At 34.8% G+C, this 15,589-nt stretch overlaps 1 protein-coding gene across 3 annotated transcripts in view; it reads left to right on the top strand.

The window, feature by feature from the left end:
- Window positions 1-15,589, top strand: part of PDE3B (phosphodiesterase 3B) — a 164,475-nt gene that overhangs the window by 127,063 nt on the left and 21,823 nt on the right. For 2 of the 3 annotated variants that reach the window (XM_025894186.2, XM_073882872.1), the window contains exons 6-11: window positions 771-981; window positions 1,502-1,578; window positions 7,800-7,948; window positions 9,129-9,266; window positions 10,247-10,358; window positions 13,099-13,212. In XM_025894186.2, coding sequence (XP_025749971.2) covers window positions 771-981; window positions 1,502-1,578; window positions 7,800-7,948; window positions 9,129-9,266; window positions 10,247-10,358; window positions 13,099-13,212 — 801 coding nt within the window. The remainder of the gene's footprint in view (window positions 1-770; window positions 982-1,501; window positions 1,579-7,799; window positions 7,949-9,128; window positions 9,267-10,246; window positions 10,359-13,098; window positions 13,213-15,589) is intronic. The other variant, XM_025894187.2, reaches the window with a different exon arrangement.

Here is a 15,589-nt window from a genome sequence, read left to right as displayed (position 1 = left end):
ACTTTACTTGGATCTTTATTTCCAAATAAAGTTTTAAATCTGCCTACCTTTCTCCAGATATACCCATTCCACCTTAGTTCAGGGCACTCAGTGAAGGTTTTTGGAGCAAATCAGTAGCATTAGAGATGTATTTCTGAAGCACTGTGTTTTTTTCATGTTTTAGCAATGAGCACGTGTTTGTATTCTCTACTAGTCACTAGGTTTGTTGAGTTGCAGGGATAGTATCTTTTTCTCCATTGTTAAACCCAGCACATTTTCTACCATATAGGAGGCTCTCAGATATTTGTTAAATGACTGAATGAGCTGGAAAGATGTAGATATATTTTTAAAAGGAATCTGATGTTACGTTAACATATAATTTTGTCATTGCTCAACTTGCTTAATGCTGTTAAGAACTTTCATTCTTCAATAAAGTTTGGTAGCAATACTTTGTTCATGTGGGTAATAAGCTGGTAGGGATATAAAATGTGAAAGATAAAGGCCAATGTGAATTAGGAAAACTTGTGCCACACTTTGTACATTTTAGTTACACTGTTAACATCTGTGCCATCTTGCTGCCGTATTTATTTCACACTCACTGATGATGACAAATAATGCCTACAATGTCTTGAAGATAGCTCCACCTAGGAATCTCTTTTATCATTTAATTGTAAATACTTTGCTTTCTTTAAAGAAGGAAGATATTCTTTTTAAATACACAGGACAATAAACGCCTATGTGTGCATACATATTTATTGATTGATCTCTTTCTTCTCTTTTAATTTTTTAAGGTGCTTTCCCCAGCCTGAGTCCTGTGAATTCTCCCAGCCATGGACCAGTGTCTCCTGGCTCCCTGACCAGTCGATCACACATAGAATTTCCTGACACTGCCAATTTTCTTACTAAGCCAAGTGTTATTTTACACAGATCTCTGGGCAGTGCATCCAATTCACCAGATATTTATCAGCAACTCAGAAATTCTGATAGCAGTTTGTGTAACAGGTAAGTTTCCCAAATTTTCATTATTTCTATTTAAAAATATGTTATTTTAATAAAGTATTACTAGTTTTCTATTTGCTTAAGACTATATCTTCTTTATCGAGTAGTTTTTATTCTTAACAAACTTTTTCTCATTTTAGTGCTATTACTCATTTTCCAATTAAGTGATATATAGTGGTATTCTATCCATCTCAAGATACCAGTAAATTATGAGAATTATTTTGGTGTATAATACCGTACTACCCAGTTCATATGGTGTTTGTTTTCATTTTTCCATTTTTTATCAGTAGTAAGTGTTTACTTCAGACCTCAGTGTTGACTTTCAAAATATGTTATTCTCTTCAGGGACACAGGATGCCTTCTAGGATAAAGCCTACCTATTAGGTTTATCAAGAGATTGGACTTGTATGATATTTTGCAGTTAGGATCTTGGTTAAAAATTAAGCGGATTTTCTAATTGTATTTAGGTCAAAATTTGCTTGCCTCATTTATAAAGGTATATTTATCTGTTTTATTCTATAAGCTGTGGACATCAAATATTGAAATATGTGTCAACATCCAAATCTGAGTCTGGTACAGACTGCCACAGTGGAAAGTTGGGTGAGTTTTGCAAAAGTCATGTGTGTTTGAATTTCAGAGCAATTTCTGACATTGTTTTAGAAGTTAATAAATGAGTGACTTTAACTTCAATTTATCCATCTTTAAAATGAAGATCTAATGTTTTACCTACTTAGGAGATAAGTTGAGGAGTTACTGGGAATGAGTTACAAATAACAGATGGTGAAAGTGTTTTGAAGACTACAGTGTGCTGTGGAAATGAATGTGGTCTTTTCAGGTTATGGCTAGAGTTCATAAACAGTGAAATTAATTATATTAATGTTGAACTCTAAGCCCAAGAGAGTTTGCATACATTTTAATGGCATAGAGAGGAGTTGTTTTAAATTTTAATTTGTTAATATCATTCAGAAACATTTTATATCCTCAAACAAGAAATATTGTTGGTGATAAGTTATGGTTGTTTTATAATTTTAAAAAATTGATGACTCAGGCATACAGTAATAGTTAACTAGGTAACTCAGATCATCATTCCCACTGAAAGTAGCTAGAAAAGCCAGACAAATCATTAACAACAAAAACATGCTTAAAACCGTTGAAAACTAACAAGCTCTCAGAATTACCAGTACAAGATCTGGAGGGGGACAGAAATTCACAAAAATGAGCCTGGAGTTTGGGACTATCAAAAATATATTTGCTCTTTCTGGAGGGGCCGGTGACTGATAGAATGAGCAGTCTTTTGGTACTTCTGTGGGACTAGGGAGACAGAGATTGGAGTTGAAAGCTTACCATAGTAGGGATAACTTGGTAAACTGTGTAGCCCTCCACCCTAAGAATAAAGGTAAACCAGAAGTAGATGGGCCTCCACAGGGATTATGGGCTCTTATCGATCCCTTTACATACTATAAAAGTCACCCTTTTGAAGTGTACAATTCAGTAGTTTTTGGTTCTTACATTGTACACACACACACACACACACACACAGAAAAGACCAATCCTTCACAAACTCTTCCAAAAAGTAGAATAGGAGGGAAAACTTCCCAACGCATTCTATAGGACTAGTATTATCCTGATGTCATAACCAGACAGTAACCAAGGAAATTACAGACCAATATCCCTTATGTGTATAGACACAAAAATCCTTAACAAAATAATATTAAACTGAATCCAGCAAAATATGAAATGGTCACACCATGACCAAGAGGTATTTATCCCATGAACGCAAGAGTAGTTTAACAGTTGAAAATCAGTCAATGTAGTATACCACATTAATAGAACAAAGGGGGAGAAAAACACATGGTAATCTAAGTATGTGCAGAAAAAATATTTGATAAAATCTAAGTCTCTTTCATGATAAAAACACTCAAACTAGTTATAGCAGGGAAGTTCTTCAGTCTGATAAAGGACATCTGAAAAACACACACCTGAACATCATCTTTAATGGAAAAAGACTGATGCTTTCTCCCTAAGGTCAAGAATAGGATAAAGGTTTTTGTTTTCAGCACCTTTTTTTTTTTTTTTTAAGATTTTACTTATTTTTGTGAGAGAGAGAGTGAATGAGTACACACGAGCAGGGAGAGGGCCAGAGAGAGAGGAAGAAGCAGGCTCCCTATGGAGCAGGGAGCCAGACACTGGGCTTGATTTCAGGACCCTGGGATCATGCCCTGAGCCGAAGGCAGATGCCTAACCAACTGAGCTACTCAGGCGCCCCTGCATTCAGCACATCTAGTCTACATGGTACTGGTGGTTCTTGCCAGGAAAATTAGAAAGAAAAAGAAATAAAGGCATCCTGAATGAAAACAAATAAAACTGTCCCATTATCATAGATCATATGAACCTCTGTGTAGAAAATCCCAAAGAATACACATACACACACTAGAACCAATAAACCAGTTTAGCAGAGACAAGATGCAAGATCAGTGATGTACAAAATTATATTTCTGTATACTGGCAATGAACCACCATAAATTGAAATTAAGAAAACATTTCAATTCATAATAGTATTGATAAGAATGAAGTAGTAGAATGAATTTAACCAAAGAAGGGAGATTTATAAACTGAAAACTACAAAACATTGTTGATAAAGATTAGAGAAAATCTAAATAAATTGAGAGGCATTTCATATTAAAAGATTGAAAAACTCAGTATTGTCAGTAGGGCTCCCAAATTGATAGATAAATTCATTGTAATCCTTATCAAATTCTAGCAGGCTTTTTTTTGGTAGGAATTGACAAGTTGGTCTTAAATTTAACATGGAAAGATCATGACCAACAATAACCAAAACAGTTTGGAGAAAGAACAGATTTGGAGGACTGACACTACAAAACTTACTGTAAAGCCACTGTAATTAGGATAGTGAGGTAGTGGCCCAAAGACAAGTCTGTAGATCAGTGGAACAGAATAACAAATCCAAAAATAGATTCTTGCATTTATGATAACTGAATTTTGATAGAGAAGCCAAGATAATTCAAAAGAGAAAGGATAGTTATTTCACCACATGGGGCCAGCACAATTGGATATTCACTTGTCAAAGGAAGAATTTGGACTCTTACCTTACAGTATACATAAAAAGTAACTCAAAATAGATCATAGACCTAAGTGTAAGAGTTAAAAACTTGAAACTTGTAGAAGAAAATATAGTATATAGTCTTTGTGACCTTGAGTTGAATAAAGCATTTTTAGATACCACACCAAAAGCACAGTCCATGAAAGAAAAGAATGACAAATTGGGCTTCAGCAAAATAAAAATTTTTACACTTCATAAGACAACAGTAAGAAAAAGAAAAGACAAACCTCCGATTGAGAGAAAATATTTGGAAATTATATATCTGATTAGGTCTTATATCCATAATATATAAAGAACATTTATAATTCATTATTAAGAAGTCAAACAGCTCAAAAAATGGGCAAAAGATGTCAGATATTTTGGTCTGAGTCATTTGGTGAAGGATATAAACAAATGGTTAATGAACACATGAAAAGATGAACGACGTCATTAGTCATTGCAGAAATGCAAATTAATCCTACAATGAGATAGCACTACGCTCAAACTAGACTAACTATAATAAAAAAGACAGACAATACCAAGTGTTAGCAAGGATGCAGTGAAATTAGAACTTTTTGCATTGCTGATGGGAATATAAAATGGTATACCCCTTTGGAAAACATTCTGGCAGTTTCTTTAAAAGTTACACAAAAATTTACAATATCACCCAGTAATACCATGGCTTAGAATTTATCCATGAGAAAACATATGAGTGCTCAAAGACAAGATTGTGAATGTTATGACATTATTGATGACACTGCAAAACTGGAAATGATCCAAATGTCCATTAACTTGTAAATGGAGAACTATCATGTGGTATATCCATACAATGTAATTTTAAATTTAGCAATTAAAGGAACAAACTTCTGATACATGACACTACATGGATAGACTTCAAAATGTTATTCTAAGTGAGAGAAGCCAGGCTCAAAAGATTTCATATTGTATGATTCTATTTATATGAGATGCTAGAAAAGGTGAATTTATAGGGACAATATCAGAACAGTGATCACCTAGGATGAAAATAGGGATTAACTATAAATAAGCAGGAGAGTACTTTTTGGGGTGATGAGAATATTCTAGAATTGTCGTAATGGTTGTACACTTGTAAATTTACTAAAATTGTTGAAGTATACACTTAAAATGGGTAGATTTTATAGTATGTTATTACACTATACACACACATACACACACACACACACACACACACACACACTCTTCTTTAGATTGAATGGTATCAGCTGGGAGATTCTCACTTGAGGACTCTCATGTGATTGCAGTCAGATATTGGTACGAGTGACAGTCATCTGAAGGAATGATTGGGCTGAATTTCCAAGATGGGATTACTCATATATCTGCTGACTATTGACTAGTCCATCTAAATATGATCTCTCTATGGGTTTCTTCCAACATGTTTGCTGGATTCCAGGAGAGGAGGAAGTAGAAGCTGCCAGTCAAATTAATGGCTCAACCCAGAACAGACAAAGCATTAAGTAATGCCATATCCTATTAATCAGAGCAGTCACACAGGCTGTCCAGATTCCCAGGGCTTAGGAAATAGATGCGGTGTCTTGATGGAGGAGCGACAGGAATACATTTCAAAAGAGTGCAAGGGGGGTAAGACATAGTGTTGTGGCCAACTTTGGAAAAGAAATTACTACATTTATTTCAACTGTTTTTATTACTGTTCTATGTAAGATAGAAGTTTGGATCATTAAAAAGTACGTATGGGGTGCCTGGAGGGCTCAGTCGGTTAAACGTGTCTTCGGCTCAGGTCATGATCTCTGGGTCCTGGGATCGAGCCCCGCATCAGGCTCCCTGCTCATTCGGGAGTCTGCTTCTCCCTCTGTGCTCCTCCCACCCTCTCAAATAAATAAATAAAATCTTGAAAAAAAACACCGTATTTAATGAATCTCATATGTCATGATGGCTATTTTAGAATATTATTTTTTTTTTAACGATTTTATTTATTTATTTGACAGAGACACAGCGAGAGCAGGAACACAAGCAGGGGGAGTGGGAGAGGGAGAAGCAGGCTTCCCGCTGAGCAAGGAGCCCGATGTGGGACTCGATCCCAGGACCCTGGAATCATGACCTGAGCTGAAGGCAGACGCTTAACGACTGAGCCACCCAGGCGCCCCTAGAATATTATTATGTATATTATATTAGAGGTACTGCCTTAACTTACCAAGAGTAGTTGCACATTCTAAATTTCATTTGTTAAATGCTTTTCATTGGGAAAAAATAGTATTTTCCAAAGGATATTTCCTGATCATCATTAGTTAATGATTTTTTAGTATATTCAGTGTTAGATTAAGATTTGACTAACATTTATTGATCATTTATTATATGTAACATCTAGTAAAATAGATGTTATTATCCATCTTTTACAGAAAGATGGATGCACTTTGCCATTATCAAGTACAAAATCAGGATTTGAGCCTAGTTCTTCTGAAACTCAATTCCAATATGTACTCTTAAAAACTGGGTTTTACCTAGGGGCGCCTGGGTGGCTTAGTTGGGTAAGCATCTGACTCTTGGTTTTGGGTCAGGTCATGATCTCAGCATCGTGAGATCAAGCCCCACGTGCTCAGCATGGAGTCTACTTGAGATTCTGTCCGTCTCCCCTTCTCCCTCCCCCTGCTTGTTGCATGCATGTGCATGCTCTCTCTGTCTCAAATAAAATAAATAAAATCTTAAAAAAAAAAAAACTTAGGAAAACCCCCTACATATTGAAGAGTAAATGAATCATAACTTTATAACTTGATGAGTATTCATACACTTAACATATACCTGTGTAACCACCAAGATCAGTAAACTAATAAACAAAATATTACCAGCACCTCAGAATTTCTCCTCATGCCCCGTTCAGGGTGTGCCCTCTAAAGATAATATTTGTCTTGGCTTTCAATACTCATATGTATCAGTTTTAGTATGTTGTTGAACTTTTCATAAAGAGAATCACAGAGTATGTACTTTTGTGTCTAACTTCCTTCATTCAACATTGTATTTTTAAGAATCATCCATCTTGTTGCATGTGGTTGTAGTTCATTCTCTTTGCTCCATAGTGTTCAGTTGTGTAAATATACTACATTTATTTATTCTACTGTTGATGGGTTTTGGGGAAGTTTCCTGTTTACAATATTACCAACAGAATGAATATGATTTTTTTTTTTTTTACATGTGAATGAATGCTGTTTAGCTAATGGTGCTGCTTCCCTTTTCCATGAGATTTGGGGGGAAAAAAAAGCATTATTAATCACATTGGTAGAGAAATAATTCACAGTAAATGATACTGTGTTTTAATTTTTAGATGTGCCTTGATCTCATTCATTTATAATTACAAATCTAGAGTTTTCATAGCCAAAACTCAAACAATTTCAGATGCTGGACATTGCATACATCAAATTGCTAAAAACTTCCTATTGATAGGGACTTTTCCTTTTTTTTTTTTTTAAGATTTTTATTTATTTATTTGACAGAGAGCACAAGCAGGGGGAGAGGGGTAGACGGAGAGGGAGAAGCAGACTCCCCGCTGAGCAGAGAGCCTAACATGGGGCTCCATCCCAGGACTCTGAGATCATGACCTGAGCCAAAGACAGATGCTTAACCAGTTGAGCCACAGGCACCCCATTTTATATTTTTTTATAAGTAATTTTCCTTATAAAACTATGCATATAGGACAAGTTTTATTTATTATTATTCTATGTATTTTTGAAAGGTGACGAAGACAGCACCATTCCCTCAAAACAATCATTCAACTGCACAGAAGCACAAGAAGTGGAAACAGAGAACAGAGACTACAGAAAATTATTTTTGGAAGGTGATAATCACCTAACAGAAGAGGCACAGAATGAACAGCAACCAAATGTAAAAGATAAACTTTCCATATGATTATGTTAAGGTGAAATATAACATTAGTTTAGTACTAGTTTCATTATCTTTGCCCAGAACAAGATTTTTAATATAATAGTACTTTTAAATTTTTTACTGAAAAGTCCTTATATCATATTAAAGAAAACCTTGGGTTAAAAATAATAATTACAGTTGACCGTTAAACAAGGCTGGTATTAGGGGTGCTCACCTCCCACGTGCAGTCAAAAATCCACATATAACTTTTGACTCCCCCAAAATTTAGTTGCTAATGACCTTCAGTTGATCAGAAGTCTTACTGATAGCATAAACACATGTCAGTTAACACATATTTTATATGTTATATGTATTGTATACTGTATTCTTGCAATAAAATAAGCTAGAACAAAGAATGTGAGTAAAAATCCTAAGGATGAGAAAATGCAGTACCGTATGTGCTGTGCTTACAGTACTGGGAGTCCTCTATTGATAGCACTGTACTACAGAAAGTCCAGGTGTAAGTGGACCCACATGGTTCAAACTTGTGTTGTTCAATGGTCAATTGTACTTCTGAATCCATCATCCTAGAACAGCAAAGTGCATTCATTGTAAAATGAACACATGAACACATTTTAGTTTTATAGTAGATATATTACTTTCTATGCTGATATTTTCTTCATTGTATATGTTAAAAGTATGAGGAACAGGTGCATAAAGCATTAAAAAACAAAATCTGCTTACTTATAATAGCAGTGTTTTTGTTCTTAAGTTCCAAATTTAAGCTTTTTAGGGGAAAAATCATCCATTCCTTTTGGGAGTTAAACTAGTAATAAATGCCAGTATAAGATAGGAGTATCTTTCTATTATTCTTTGATACCTGTAACTTCTAAAATGAAAATAGTAGATTTTAGACTTGTATATAGTATTTTGGAAAGAAAACATTTTTATTTATAAAAGTACTGTGAAGATCAGTAAGTCTTCTGATGCCTAGAAGACATTTTTACATTTTTCTGAAGATAGCATTTTACAAAGAGGGGAAATTGGAAGTACAGATTATATTTGAGAATAACTTTTGTTGAAAATAGTATTGACCATTTTTTAATGTTCAGTTTTAAGTGCTTTCATTTAGATGTGGATTTAACAATATTTTTAAAAGGTAAGGTTAAGTTGGTTTGTGTTTCTCCCCCTATATGTGCAGATTGAACAGGAAGCATCACTGGACCTGATTTTAATAGAAGATTATGATTCCTTAATAGAAAAGATGAGCAACTGGAATTTTCAAATATTTGAAGTTGTAGAAAAAATGGGAGAGAAATCAGGAAGGATCCTTAGTCAGGTTTGTTTAACATCTCTACTTTTTTTATTATAAATTAACTTTTTCTTAAATCTTTATAAAATGCAAAATCTACAAACATGTAATACTGGGTTAGGCACAAGTTCAACATTGTTCACTGAATTCTTTTTTTCACAAATGAAGTCTTCAGTAGAAAATTTGAAAAGAGAAACCTATATACATAAACCCATATATGAAAATTATTATATGTAACGTATTTCATATAATTTTGTTTGAATAAATGAAAAGTAGTTTTTTTGGCCCATATTAGTGGGATACAGAATAAAGAGTTACTTTATATTGAGCCCTGTGGTTGAAAAGGACATGAAAGGTAAGTTAGTTCTAACCACTGAAACCTATGCTTTATTTTTTTCACCTGCCCTCCCTGTACTTTACCCAAGGCCAGATAGTTCATTTCATGCTAGAACCATGGAAAAATAGTTCTTTTCTAACCACCCAGACTCAAGGTTCCCCCCGAGAAATTCATACAACAGCATCAGATTAACCTTCCCAAAATATTACTCTCATTGTCTTCAAAGTATCTTATTTATGAAATGTACAAACATAAGGATAAATTATGTGGAGGGCATATAGTTTATCTCATTGAAGTCTTTAGGGACAAAAATGTAATAAATACATTGTTCTGACTTCTGTTAATACCAGGGACTAGAGTAGAATAGATTTCATATGCCCCTTAATAAATTGTAAATAAAAAAGCTAAAGGGAAGAATGGAAAAATTTTAAAACTGGGACATGATATGGTAATCTTTCTTTGGTTTTCAAAGGTTTTAGGGTGATGTCTTCCTTTTTAATGTTTTGAAAAGAATTTCTTGTATCTTGTAAAGAAGTTTTTAATAAATTATTAACTTAAAGACATATATACATGGTAACATTCCCAAATGCAAATCACAAAAACATATTCTACTCAACTACAAATAGAAATTCTGATTTTTAAAGTAAATTTTATTTTAATTGACATTTAGGTTATGTATACCTTATTTCAAGACACTGGCTTATTGGAAATATTTAAAATCCCCACTCTACAGTTCATGAACTATTTTCGTGCATTGGAGAATGGCTACCGAGACATTCCTTGTAAGTATCAACAGATCTTATTACTGAAGTTCAGATAATACTGGTTTTGAAACTATTATTATTCCCTTCAGATCTAAACACTTTTTAAATTACATGTTTGGAAAAATTTTTAAATAGGGATTTAAGTAATCTATATGCTGCTACCTAGAGCTAACGGACTACTATTAACATTTTGGTATGTTTTCTTATTTATGTTTCATAAAGTGAATCATAATATAGACATATAGTGTGCTCTTTCCCTTAATTATTATATGGTGTACAACTTCCTATGTTAATAATTATTCATCTGAGTATCTTTTAAAATGTTTGGTGATTAAGTCAAGAGTGTCAGAAAATTCTTGACTTCAAAATATTTTTTAATTATCCATAGAGGGGCGCCTGGGTGGCTCAGTCATTGAGCCTCTGCCTTCGGCTCTGGTTGTGGTCCTGGGTCTTGGGATCGAGCCCTGCGTCGGGCTCCCTGCTTGGTAGGAAGCCTGCTTCTCCCTCTCCCACTCCCCCTGCTTGTGTTCCCTCTCTCGCTGTTCTCTCTCTGTCAAATAAATAAATAAAATCTTTAAAAAATAAATAAATAGGGCGCCTGCGTGGCTCAGTTGGTTAGGCGACTGCCTTTGGCTCAGGTCATGATCCTGGAGTCCCAGGATCGAGTCCCACATCGGGCTCCCTCAGGGAGTCTGCTTCTCCCTCTGACCCTCTTCCCTCTCATGCTCTCTGTCTCTCATTCTCTCTCTCTCTCAAATAAATAAATAAAATCTTTAAAGAAAATAAAAAATAAAAAAATAAAATTATCCATAGAATTTCTGTTTCTAACTGTGTTCTGACTCACAGATTAATTGCTAATGGCTATTTGATTTTATGGTAAAATATAATTTGAATTTCATATTAGGAAATGATACAGGTTTCCTTATACATCTATATATTCTACAGTTTCCCTTCATATGGACACATTTATGGGAAACCACTTACATAAACACAGAGCAAATTATTCTTAAATTGCTTTAACTCAATAATGATACTTAATGTGAGTTATATGTACTGTAACTTCCACGTATAAAGTATGCTTTTTAAAAAAGTGACTGCATTTTATAAATAGAATAGAGTGATACTTTATTATTTTTTTTAAAGATTTACTTATTTATTTGAGAGAGTGAGCACGAGCAGAGGGAAGAGGCAGAGGGAGATGGAGAAGCAGGCTCCCTGCTCAGGACCCCGAGATCATGACCTGAGCTGAAGGCAGATGCTTAACCGACTGAGCCCCCCCAGGCTCATTTAAAGTGATACTTTAAAATGGACTTCAAAGGAAGGAGAATGGGAAAAATAAAGAGGCACTAAAGAGTCTTCACTATCAGCTCCAAATAGGATATTAAGAAAAGAGCCTCTGGATCTAACTTTTCTAAACGTTAGTATCCAAATTTGTAAATGGAAATTACAGTAGTCTCTACTCCATAGGTAGTGATAAGATAAGCCATGGAAAGCACATATCAGAATTCCTGGCTTATAGTAAATGGTCAATTGACTATATGAATAATTAAGCTCCTCACAGACTGACATCATATCGTATCGATGGCCTGAACACTTAGTATTGTGTCATCTGCTGATTCTACCTGGTACTCATTAAATATCTGTTGAAGTGTTGAACTTTTATTGCATATCAGCTGTGACTATAATCATTAGATCTATGAAGATTATATCATTTAATCCTTGTTGGAAAATTTATATTATCTACCTTTCACAGGTGAGAAGTAAAAACTCAGAAGAAACTTTCCCAAGATCATAAAACTCTTAGAAATGGCAAAAGCTGAGTTTCACCTGTAGGTCTTGCCTTTTCACATAGTGATATTTCAGTAAACCAGTGTTTTCTTGATCATGTACTATGTCTCAGACGCTGTTCTGGATGTTTTCATATGCCATTTTAACATTTCATCCTTCTACCTTCTAGCAGGCCTGAGAGATAGGTGTGTCTCATCTTTTCTTTCTTTCTTTTTTTTTTTGGTGTATGTGTTTTTTTTGTGTGTGTGTGTAGGGCGGGGAGTTCAAATATCCAGAATTTCTAAGTGTTGCCTGTGTGCAAACATGGGTCTTCATAATCCAGACACTATTTACATAGTACTTTTAAAGCTACAAAATAGCAACCTTCAGTAAATTTTTCAGTGCCTTTTTTTTTTTCTTTTTAAAGATTTTGTTTATTTATTTGAGAGAGAGTGAGAGAGAGCACGCGCATGAGCAGGGGGTAGGGGCAGAAGGAGAGGGAGAAGCAGACTCCCCACCGAGCAGGGAGCCCGACATGGGACTCGATCCCAGGACCCTGGGATCACAACACGAGCCGAGGTAGACGCTCAACCATCTGAGTCACCCAGGCGCCCCTAAATGCCTTTCAATTAACCCTTGTTACTTGCCTTTCCTTCGACTGTCTTACTACGGTTTCATAGTATATGTGAAAGTTTTTAAAAGAACTTTTTAATACATCAAGAGACTTTAAAAAAATAAGATGAAACAAGGGTTCCTGGCTGGCCTGGTCACTAGAACGTGCTACTCTACTCTTGATCTCAGGGTTGTGAGTTCAAGCCCCGCGTTGGGCATTGAGCCTACTTAAAAAAAATTAAAATGAAATATAATTGTGGGAAGTTATTCCAAGCCATACATTTTATTTATAAGGATATAGGATAGTAGAAAATTATTGTACTTTAAGAAATGTCCTATGTGAAACATAACATTTAGTAAAACATTTTGGTGACTTTAGATCATAATCGCATACACGCCACAGATGTCCTACATGCAGTTTGGTATCTGACAACGCGGCCAGTTCCTGGTTTACAGCAGATCCGCAATGGCCATGCAGCAGGCAATGAAACAGGTACTTCCGTCTACAAATCTTCCTTTTAATTATTTGTCTAGAAATAATAAATCAAGCTATCTCATTTCATTACCTCTGTTCTTCTAATAATTTCACTAAGTAACCTTTGGTACATGTAAATGACTATATAAATTTTGATGCATAATAATGGCATGCAAATTAGGAAACCTAGGACCCACCTTAAGAGCTAGGTTTAGATGAAATACTGTTGGATCTACCATGTTTCTTTTCTGTGTCCCGTCCTGCTGCTTGCTGTCCGGAATAGTGTGATAATTGTTTCTTTAGTCTTTTCTTTCAATTCTTGGTTTTCTGTTTTAGGTGTATCATGTAAATTTAAAATATATAACCTTCACAGTGAAAGCGGCCATACTTAAAAGCCTCACGTAAGCATTTAAACAGTGACATTAAAAACCTTTCATAACATTTATGTTTTGCTCACAAAGAGGTTAATTCTGTTCATCATGAATACAATTATTTGTACAAATGTAATGAATTTACATAACATGGTTGGTTCTCTTACTCTAGTTTGTAAAAGAAGGGAGAACTACTTCAGCGAGATACACACACACACACACACACACACACACACACACACACACACAGTTACTGATGCCTGGAAATGTGATCATGCTAATCAGGGCAAACGTCATAGGCTTAGCCATTGCCTTACAGTGTTTGGTCATTGAGTCCAAAGTTACTGCCATTACGTTTTGTGCCATTTCCTATTTACTCTTTCTTAGTCCTTCTCATTCCTTCCATTAGTTCTGCGCTTCCATCAGATCATTTACTTCAGCTTTTTTGTTTGTAGGTGTATATATTTTCTTAGAAGAATATTTTCATATTTTAGCACATTTGACGATAGTGATTGATCCTTATTATCAAGAGGAAATAAGTTTCCTACTATACGTGGGAGGATGTATGTCCGTAACCCAGGGGATTTTTTGGCCTTTTTGGTACTCCCATGTCCAGTGACAAAAGATAATGGAAAACTACAGTAATCCATTATCATCAGGATCACAATAGTGCAGACCCTTGAAAAGATAGGTCATTTCACTAGGCAAAGTACCATGATCAGTAGAGATGCTGGCTGAGGACAAAGGGAAAATGGAATTGTTAGTGGAATAAGAAAATGATAAATCTGAAGTACAGCTATGTGACCAGTCTCAGGAGGGAAATCTATTAATAGCTATATGTATTTTCCTCATTGATATTTATTTTATATAATAAGCAAATTTTTTCTTCCTCTTTCTCCTACCACCCAAATATTGGTGGACATTTGGGTTCTTTCTACTTTGGGGCTATTATGAATAATGCTTCTATAAGTATTCTTGTACTAGGTTTTGTGTAGATATATTTTCATTTCTAGCTGTGGAATTCCTGGGTCATAAGATGATTCTGTGCTTAACATTTTGAGGACCTGCCAAAATGGGGTGGCTGCACTATTTTATTTTCTCAAGAACAATGTACGAAGAATCCAGTTTTTTGCCACTTCTTGTTATTACCTTTTTGATAACCATTCTAGTGGCTGTGAAATGGTATTTCATTGTGGTTTGGATTTGCATTTACCTAATGGCTGATATTGTTGAATGCCTTGCCATTTGTCTTTCTTCTTTGAAGAAATGTCTATTCATGTCTTTCATCCATTTTTAAATTTGGTCATTTGTCTTTTTATTATTGAGCTGTAGGAGTTCTTTGTATATTTTAGATATAAGTCCCTTATCAGATTTATGATTTGCAGCTATTTTCTCCCATTCTGTAAGTTGTCTTTTTACTTTCTTGATAGTGTCTATTGAAGTACAAAAACTTTTAATTTTGATGAAGTCTAATTTATCTTTTTCTTTTCTTGCTCATGCTTTTGGTATCATATCTAAGAAGGGTTTTGCCTAACCCAAGATCATGAAGATTTACTCCTATGTTTTCTTCGGAGAGTTTCATAGTTATAGGAAGTTTAGGTCTATGACCCATTGGAACTAATTTGGGGGATAAAGGAAGAGGTCTAACTTTCTTTTGCACTTGAATATCCAGTTGTCCCAGAACCATTTGTTGAAAAGAGTTCTTTATATATACTCCACATAGTCGGCTCTTAAATGTTACTAAATCAGTTTCTACCTTATAAGATGTGAGCATTGAATGAAACAACATGTATGAAAGAGCCTAACATCATGCAGGGCACATAGATGGCTCTCAGCATGGTCTTAGCACCCTTGTACAAAATCAGTTAGCCATAAATATGAGGGTTTATTTCTGGACTCTCAGTTTTAGTGCATTGATTTTTATGTCTGTCCTTATTCCAGTACATTATCTTCAGAGCTTTGTTAGTAAGCTTTGAAATTGGTAAGTTTAAGTCTTCCATCTTTGTTCTTTTTCAAGGTTTTTT

Source organism: Callorhinus ursinus, unplaced genomic scaffold (genome assembly GCF_003265705.2).
Source record: "Callorhinus ursinus isolate GAN/ISIS: 27379988/994484 unplaced genomic scaffold, GSC_fseal_2.0 scaffold49, whole genome shotgun sequence".
In the NCBI taxonomy this organism is placed as follows: domain Eukaryota; kingdom Metazoa; phylum Chordata; class Mammalia; order Carnivora; family Otariidae; genus Callorhinus; species Callorhinus ursinus.
This window is presented reverse-complemented; position numbering and strand designations above follow the sequence as displayed.